An 8,646-nucleotide genomic window follows, 5' to 3' on the forward strand; every position below is an offset into this window, starting at 1 on the left:
GTTTATGCAGTGATATTAAATCGCTAACCAGAAAATGTATCTTTTGTATCCTTGGAGTTACGATCAATGTGTATAAAATGACGTGATTTAGCTTTAACTCTACGATTGAAATTATTTTTATTATGAATTTCGCACATCACGCCATTAACTTTTTTTATTTAGTTAACATGGAAATAATGTAATTATGCAACATTCATAACACAATCATATTTACATACTTGTAGAAATTATACCTCAACAAGAGAGCATCATACCAGCTCAGTAAATTGACAATCTGACATTTAGCAACACATTTCTATTGGGTTTTGTGCTGATGTGTTTGTAAATATATGACTAAAATCACAGCTTTGATTTTCCAATTAGGTTGTGCAGTCCATTCCTTGCCACAGTCTTATACTGGACTATGATTGGCTGGAAGCGGCTGTGATATCGTCACTCGTACATATAATAAGGAAAAATCATTCATTCACAAAGCCCTCGCTCCATGGGAAAACATTCTTCTGTTTCTTATGTTTGCTTCCCGAAACAATCGAGTTCTGCAGATTGTCACCACAGCTATGCTTCTTGAACTGCCTGGAGTCGGAGAAGCCCCGCCCACAGCTCTGACAGGAGTAGAGCTTGATGCCTGTGTGGATCTGCATGTGCGACTTCAGCTGGTTAGACTGTCTGAACTTTCTGCTGCACATGACGCACTCGTAGGGCTTCTCTCCCGTGTGGACGCGCAGGTGACGGTGGTAGTTCTGTGTTGTCCTGAAGGCCTTGCCACACTGCTGGCACTTGTGAGGCTTGACGCCTGTGTGCAAGAGCTCGTGCTGCCTGAGTTGCGACACCAGCATGAAACCTTTCTGGCAGAAGGCACAGACGTGCGGCCGTTCGTCGCTGTGCTGCCTCATGTGGTAGACGTAGAGGTGGCGCAGGTGGAAGGCCTTGCCGCAGGTCTCGCACACAAACTCCTTGACGTCGGCGTGGCTCTTCTCATGATTGCGCAGAGTGCTGCTGCTGCTGAAGCTCTTTGTGCATGTCTTGCAGCTGAACGCCTTCATGCCCGACGGCCGCCGTTGCCTCCTCCTGGACACGCCCCCGACCTTCATGCGGTCCTCGTTCTCGTGGACCAGCAGCTGGTGCTTCTGCAGCAAACAGTTGTAGAAGAAGGTCTTCCCACACAGGTCGCACATGAAGGGTTTCTCCATGCCGTGAACCAGCATGTGGGACTTCAGAGCCCACGTGCCTGAGAAACCTTCTCCACATTTTGTGCACCTGGCAATACAAAATCTCTCCGGTCAGTGTTCAGATTATAATAATGATAGTAACTGTCAGCTCTCGCACTGAAGTACACTAACTGGATAATAAAACATATATACATGTGGGGTAGCAACCATGAGATAATACCTGTAGGGTTTTTCTCCGTTGTGGAGGCGCTGGTGTCTCTGAAAGTTGGACTTGAGACCAAATCTCATCCCGCATGTCTGACACATGAAGGGTTTTTCCCCCGAGTGGACGATTCGGTGCTGCAGCAGGCCCATGCGATTCTTGAAGGCCTTGTCGCACTCGGTGCATTTGAAGGGCCGGTCCTCTGAGTGCGACCTTTTATGGGCTCTGAGGTTGCCGGCGGTGGAGAACATCTTGCCACAGGTCGGGCACGGGTATGGCCGTGCGCCCGTATGGACGGTCTGGTGCTCACGGAGGTTCTTCTTCCTCAGGAAGCTTTTCCCGCAGAAGTCACACATGAAGGGCTTGACCTCGGCGTGAGTCACCTCGTGGTAGCGGAGCATGGCAGAGGAGGTGAAGGTGCGCTCGCATGTTCCGCACTGCAGAGGTGTCTTCTCCCGGTGGTGGGCGGCCTGGTGGACTCGCAGCTGCCGTGCGAGTCTGAACTTTTTGTCGCACTGGTCGCAGGCGAGCATCTTGTCGGGGTCGCGCTCCTGGGCGTCCTTCAACTGGTGGCCCAGCAGGTGCTTCTGCAGGGTTTTGGCCTTGTAGAAGCCTTTATCGCACAGTGTGCAGGGGAAGGGCTTGACATGACGGGACACGTGCATCCTCAGCTGGTGCCTCTGATGGAACCCTTTGTTGCAGAGCTCACAGAAGAACCTCTTCTGCTTGTACAGCTCCCTCCTCCTCTTCTTCTCCTCCTCCTTCTGGTCCTCACCACTGACAGCAGCTGCACACATGACAACGTTTCATCAGAATGTTTGCAGCCAAAGTCAAGTGGAGGAGGTTGTGGCATGAATTACTCTCCATCTTCTTTATAACAAGAAAAAAATGGTCTTATTCTTCAGTGTTGACATCACCTCACCTTGATGAGCGAAAGCCACCATCTGCTCTTCAGTTTTCACTATAATCTGTTGTTCTGCATCCTCAGCCTCCTGAATAACACAAAAAAGTCAATGAGTCTCTCTTTGGTCATTTAAGGCCTAAAAAGAGAAACAGGTTACTATGAGGAAAATATATTATCACAAAATAAAATAAGAAAAGTCCACCATTTCTTCATGGGAATCTTCTGCTGCTGCCCCCAATGTCTCGCACGCCAGCTGATCATCCGTCGCAGGAAGTGACGTCACGCTGCAGGACTGATCTTTATCCTGGTTGACCTCTTGAAGCAGGTCAGACTGTGGGTTGTTGGCAGACTGATTTGGCGTCTGCACGGAGGAAGCCGGACCACCGGGCAGGACAACGGGTGACCTGATGATGACCAGAGGCAGCTGAGGACTGCTGCTTGCTTTGTTGGAGGATTCTTTGGCTTTGTTGAGAATGGCCATGGCGAGCATCATGGGGCTGGCATCTGGTCGCTTTGAGTCTACTGAGATGGCGGCTCCATCTGGAGCGTTCAGAAGACAAACAACAAAAATGCCACATTCAATCAGGGCTGTCTTTATTTGATTTCAGCATTTTGTACTTGTATTCGTCATACTCGTTTTCTTAGCAGATGTTTTCTTGTTCTTGGTGCTTAGCTCAGCCTCCAGTTGTTCCACTTTGCCCTTCAAGGCCGCCTTCTCTTTCGACAAGCTCACACACAGCTCGCTGAAGATGCTGCAGATTTTACGAACAGCCTCCCTTGCCATCATGTTCAAGATGGCAGTCAGCTGAAGCTGCAAAAGGAGATGAAGTTCTAGTAGGCTGCATTGTTTAGGCAGCTACTGTTACACATTCAGATTTTATATAAAGCCTTAACAGTTATTTTTGAAAATAACATTTTAGCGCCGAATAGAATATTTTATTTTGAAAGTCTGCGAGCTACACTGGCTGTTTTAGACGGTCTTACTTTTAGTTTATGTGAACATAGTCTTCGCGCGGTGTGTACATGACAAATGTTAGGATATTAAACACAATCTGAGCCGGTGTAGTGGATCATTTCGAGATAACTGGTTTTAAAAAAAACATACATTACTTTTGTTACTTTCCTGTGAGCGACTATTCGGCGAAACGGAAGTGACGACAGATTTTCAACTGGAGCGCTTTCGTGCTCTCCGATAAACCTCCAACTTGGTGCCACACGTAGCTGGTTAAATGAGGTGCTTTACTCTGAAAAAAAAACATCATCCAACCTTCAGCTCTTCGTCACCAGCAGCCTGCTGTCTCCCTCCGAGGCTCTGCTGGAGGGCACACACGGCCGACTCCACCGCCACCTCCATGATGAGCGCCGTCTGACAGCGGAAAGTTTCCATGTCGTTCAACGGCGCCATCGTGGGCCGCGGGTCTTTGAAGGTAGCTTCCCTGGTTAAACGTAAACTTAAGGAAAATGTCCTAGACTACTGAATCAATCTTGAGAAGAGCGGGCCACTGTGTTAAAAACAGAGTCGGTCTTTCAGGATGGTTCTCTGCATTAAGGTCGTCCAATATGGCTGCGATGTTTACTTCCGGGTCACGTAGTAGTTTCATAGGTAAATAGCGGTAAGGAAGTATCATACCAGCTCGGTAAATGGACAAATAAAAAAAATGCAAAAATGTTTTTATTGAGTTTTGTAATTGTAATTTTGTAGTTTTTGTAATTGTATGACTGAAATAGCTTTGATTTTCCCACATACACGGTGCAGACCAGTCCTTGTCACATGTTCTTCTACGGGGCTGTGATTGGCTGTGATTTTCACTCCTGCATATAAGAAACATTTTTGACTTCAGCAGGTGTTCAGTCTTGATGCCAAGCAAACCGTGCCTCCAAACTGAAAACTATCACATATACGTTGTTTGATGACAAATCATTGGTTCACAAAGTCCTCACTCCACGGGAAAACATTCTTCTGTTTCTTACATTTGCTTCCAGACTTGCGTGGGTTATGCAGGGCGTCGCTGCAGCTGTGCTTCTTGAACTGCCGGGAGTCTGAGAAGCCCCGCCCACAACTCTGGCAGGAGTACGGCTTGATGCCGGTGTGGGTGTGCATGTGCGACTTGAGCTGGCTGGGCTGTCTGAACTTTCTGTTGCATATGTTGCACTCGTAAGGCTTCTCTCCCGTGTGGACCCGTTGGTGGCGGCTGCAGTTCGCTGACGACGAGAAGGCCTTGTCGCAGTGCTGGCACTTGTAAGGCTTGACGCCTGTGTGCACATGCATGTGCTGCTTGAGCACTGCCGATAGCTTGAAGCCTTTCTGGCAGACCGTGCAGACGTACGGCCGTTCGCCGGTGTGCTGCCTCATGTGGTAGTCGTAGAGGTAGCGCACGTGGAAGCCCTTGCCACAGATCTTACACACAAAATCCTTGGTATTGGCGTGGAGCTTCTCATGAACGCGCAGTGTGGCGCTGCTGATGAAGCTCTTCATGCATGTCTTGCAGCTGAATGCTTTTATGCCCGTCGTGCCCTTCGTACTCTTTGTGCCCTCTATGCCCTTCATAGGGTTCTCGTGGACCAGCAGCTGGTGCTTCTTCAGCAGACAATTGTAGAAGAAGGTCTTCCCACAGAGGTCGCACATGAACGGCTTGACCATGCCGTGAACTACCATGTGGTTCTTCAGAGCACATGACCTCAAGAAGCTTTGACCACATACCTGGCACCTGGTGACACACAACCACTTAAGTCAGTAATAAGAAATAGTAATAGTAATAAGAACATCATCATAAGAAGAACATCATAAGAACAAAATAAGAACTAAGCATTTGCTGCTTTTGGACATGTGACATGACCTGATAATAAAAACTCATTATCACATACTACAGTATTAATTGGCCCTGTACCCTAGAAACCGCCCATGAATGATACGGGAAAAGGCGGAAATGATACTGTGTCAAAGCCCAGGGCAGTGATACTGATAAAATATAGAGTTTACCCATGTCCAGTATCAGCCCCTGTAGCTGTCCACTCAGAGCGCGCTGCTCTGGTATCGTGCCCGTGAAACAACCAATCAGAGAACAGCGCACGAGCGTGAACACACAGTTTACACTGTTTAGATATAATACATGTAATAAACTGAAAATTTTCTGGAAACAAAATGGTCTTTTGATTAAATAGTACGTGATAATAAGCTCATGATTAAATAGTATGTGATAATAAGATCATCACATGGTTTGTCTGGTATCAGGCCAGACCTTTGGTCTCGGGCTGATACTGACACTTGGGGGCATGATACCTGGCCTGATACCATACAAACCATGTGATAACCTATAAATATCAATAGATCACAAGAAAATACCTGTAAGGTTTTTCTCCACTGTGGAGGCGCAGGTGTCTGTGGAAGTTGGCCTTATGGCCAAATCTCGCCCCACAGGTCTGACAAATGAAGGGTTTTTCCCCCGAGTGGACGATTTGGTGCTGCCGCAGAGCCATGCGGTTCTTGAATGCTTTGTCACACTCGGTGCACTTGAAGGGTCGGTTCTCCGAGTGTGACCTCTTGTGGGCTCTGAGGTTGCTGGGGGCGGCAAATGTCTTGCCGCATATTGGGCAAGGGTAGGGCTGCGGGTCCATGTGGACGATCTGGTGCTGACGGAGGCACTGCTTCCTGAGGAAGGTTTTCTCGCAGATTTCGCACTTAAAGGGTTTGACCTCCGCATGAGTCACTTCGTGGTAGCGGAGCATGGCCAGGGAGGTGAAGGTGCGCTCGCAGGTGCCGCACTGCAAAGGTGTGTTCTTCCGGCGGTGGGCGGCCTGGTGGGTTCTGAGCTGCTGCGGCAGCCTGAACTTTCTGTCGCACTGGTCGCAGGGGAGCATATTGTCAGGGTCTCGCTCCTGGGCGTCTTTTAGCTGGTGGTTCAGCAGGTGCTTCTGCAGGGTTTTGTCTTTGTTGAAGCTTTTTTCGCATAGCGTGCAGGGGAAGGGCCTCACCGGATGGCACACGTGCATCTTCATCCGATACTTCTGATGGTAGCCTTTGTTGCAGAGCTCACAGAAGTACCTTTTCTGCTTATACAGCTCCCTCCTCTTCCTCCTCCTCTCCAGCACCTTCTGGTCCACACCACTGTCAGCAGCTGCACACGTGATAACGTTTCATCAGAATGTTTGCCTCAAAAGTCAGGTGGAAGAGGCTGTGGTATGAAATTGCTCTTCACCTTCTTTATTACAAGAAATGTCTGGCTATTATTGTCTTAGTTGTCCGTGTTGACACGGTGTAACGGTCCATCAGCTCACCTTGACGAGTGGGAGCTACCATCTGCTCTTCAGTATTCACTGCAATTGGTTCTTCTGCATCCTCCTGATGAACAAAGAAGACGTCACAAAGTCAGCAAGGAACCAGTTAATGTGTTGCGAAAAGAGGCAAAGATATTATCAAAAGAGAAAAAAAGTCCACCATTGCGTCATCTGAGTTTTCTTCTTCAGCACCTCCCAATGCCTTCCACGCCAACTGATCATCCGTTGTTGTAAGTGATGCCACGCTGTAGGACTGGTCTTTATCCCGGTTGACTTCGAGAAGCTGGTCAGATTGTGGGTTGTTTGCAGACTGATGTGTCTGCATTGAGGAGACAGGATCACTGGGCCGGACAACGGGCGAGCTGTTGATGACCAGAGGCAGCTGAGGACTGCTGCTTGCTTTGTCGGTGGATTCTTTGGCTTTGTTCAGAATGGCGGCTCCATCTGAAAAGTTCAGAAGACAAACAACAAAAATGTCAAATTGTGCAAGTTTCTTCATATGATCTCAAGGTCCTTTACGTTCACTCATCATACTCTTTGTTTTCTTAGCAGATATTGGCTTGTCGTTTGAGCTCAGCTCAGCCTCCAGCTCTTCCACTTTGCCATTCAAGGCCTCCTTCTCCTGCACCAACCTCACACACAGCTCCTTGAAGACGCTGTAGATTTTACGAACAGCCTCCTTTGCCATCATGTTCAAGATGGCAGTCAGCTGAGGCTGCAAAAGCACGAGATGATGAGTTGTGGTAGCTACTATTACACATTCTGTACATGTACCGTCATCAGAAACCTGCATTTTGTTATACTTGGAAACGCCCACAAATATACATTGTCAAACGTTAGCGTACCGAAAGTATTCTAATTGTCTAAGGCATTCTAATTGTGAATGGAGTTTGGTATTCTACATTGGCCACCAGGTTTCAGTAATTGTTTGTGAGACAGGCACTAAACTCGTCACTAAGGTTTGCTAGGGAACACATTTACTGTGACACTGTTCAAGTAGCAGTTTTATTTAAGTCTTAAATTGCTTATTTATTCTTATTTTGTCTGTTATATTGGGCAACATGAGTGTAAAGACGCTTAAAGCAACCATTACAATACATTCATGTAATGGTGCTGGAAGTACACTGACCAGGAAAAAAACAACAAACTGCCAACATGTGATTCTGTTATCTTATTTATGTTTAATATGTCTTTATTTTGTGTGATACGTCTACTATATAGGGTAATACAAATGTAGAGGAAACTGTGGGTCTATATGTCTATGTTTTTGGAAGAAAAATAATTTAGTGTTATGGACCGTCTGTTTGAGCAATTAATCGCTGAGCAGTGTACCGAAGATCCTGCCTACTAACATGGCGGCCAGCCCACCAATGGTGTACTACGGAAATACTCGTTAAGCATGAAGTCTTTACAATACGTCTTGAATTCAAACTCGCTCAGTCACTTAGTTTTTGTTAATTTCAACATAGGACACGATGTGTTATCGGAGTAGAATATACGTCAAATGATAGAATACTAATTAAATACACTCCGAAGCGGTGTAATGAATCATATAGAGGTAACATAACTACGAGCCACTCGTCAGCCAAGTGACACCGGGTTCCCATTCAAGCGATTTCACTGTCTCTCTCCTTCTCTCTCAATCTCTCAGCTCGCTGACGACTACTTATTGCTGGTTAAATAAAGTGTTTTACAATGAGGGGGAAAAACATCCTCCAACCTTCAGCTCTTCACCACCGAAAGCCTGCTGTCTCTCTTCTAGGCTCTGCTGGAGGGCACAGACGGCCGACTCCACCACCACCTCCATGATAAGCGCCGTCTGACAGCGGAAAGTTTCCATGTCTTTCAACCGCTCCATGAACTTTGAAGGCAGCTCCTCTGGAGAAATGTACTGTAATATTCTAAACTACTAAAACAAACTTGACGAGTGGGTCAGTCGTTCGGGATGGTTCGCTACAGTGTGTACGTCTAAGATGGCTGTAGTGTTTACTTCCGGGTCATGGCATCATGTTTTTAACGGTTACAAATCACACACCCGAAACAAATATACAGTCACCAAACACCCACCCCTTACGTAAACATAAATATATATCAAA

The 8,646-nt window shown here is 47.0% G+C and overlaps 2 protein-coding genes across 3 annotated transcripts; both read right to left on the minus strand.

Annotated features, from left to right (window-relative positions):
- Positions 1-146: 146 nt before the first annotated feature.
- Positions 147-3,854, minus strand: LOC131134369 (uncharacterized). Its single transcript, XM_058079586.2, has 6 exons — positions 3,543-3,854; positions 2,909-3,086; positions 2,478-2,815; positions 2,294-2,363; positions 1,390-2,158; positions 147-1,257 (listed from the first exon to the last, which is right to left on the minus strand). Exons 1-6 carry the CDS (start codon positions 3,678-3,680, stop codon positions 459-461), a joined length of 2,292 nt encoding a protein of 763 aa, XP_057935569.2. The 5' UTR covers positions 3,681-3,854; the 3' UTR covers positions 147-458.
- Positions 3,855-3,947: 93 nt separating this feature from the next.
- Positions 3,948-8,517, minus strand: LOC131134370 (uncharacterized). 2 transcript variants are annotated; one of them, XM_058079588.2, is made up of 7 exons: positions 8,271-8,517; positions 7,085-7,265; positions 6,711-6,994; positions 6,551-6,614; positions 5,619-6,390; positions 4,247-4,983; positions 3,948-4,087 (listed from the first exon to the last, which is right to left on the minus strand). In XM_058079588.2, coding segments are annotated over exons 1-7 (2,178 nt in total). In that variant the 5' UTR covers positions 8,409-8,517; the 3' UTR covers positions 3,948-4,085. The 2 variants fall into 2 exon arrangements, with proteins under 2 accessions (XP_057935571.2, XP_057935570.2); XM_058079587.2 differs by having other exon boundaries at positions 3,948-4,983.
- Between the last annotated feature and the right edge of the window lie 129 nt (positions 8,518-8,646).

The sequence above is a fragment of the Doryrhamphus excisus genome, linkage group LG8 (assembly GCF_037039965.1).
Source record: "Doryrhamphus excisus strain RoL-2023G ecotype Guam linkage group LG8, RoL_Dexc_Guam_v1.1, whole genome shotgun sequence".
Classification (NCBI taxonomy): Eukaryota; Metazoa; Chordata; class Actinopteri; order Syngnathiformes; family Syngnathidae; genus Doryrhamphus; species Doryrhamphus excisus.

What these genes read in the sequence shown, in the direction of transcription:
- LOC131134369 (XM_058079586.2), bottom strand. Translation starts at nt 3,680, where the DNA reads ATGGCGCCGTTGAACGACATGGAAACTTTCCGCTGTCAGACGGCGCTC. An exon ending in CTGGTGACGAAGAGCTGAAG is followed by an intron (nt 3,087 to 3,542) that starts GTTGGATGATGT and finishes CTCCTTTTGCAG; the next exon opens with CTTCAGCTGACTGCCATCTT. An exon ending in GGTGGCTTTCGCTCATCAAG is followed by an intron (nt 2,159 to 2,293) that starts GTGAGGTGATGT and finishes TCATGTGTGCAG; the next exon opens with CTGCTGTCAGTGGTGAGGAC.
- LOC131134370 (XM_058079587.2), bottom strand. Translation starts at nt 8,408, where the DNA reads ATGGAGCGGTTGAAAGACATGGAAACTTTCCGCTGTCAGACGGCGCTT. An exon ending in TCGGTGGTGAAGAGCTGAAG is followed by an intron (nt 7,266 to 8,270) that starts GTTGGAGGATGT and finishes GTGCTTTTGCAG; the next exon opens with CCTCAGCTGACTGCCATCTT. An exon ending in AGTGGAGAAAAACCTTACAG is followed by an intron (nt 4,984 to 5,618) that starts GTATTTTCTTGT and finishes GTGTGTCACCAG; the next exon opens with GTGCCAGGTATGTGGTCAAA.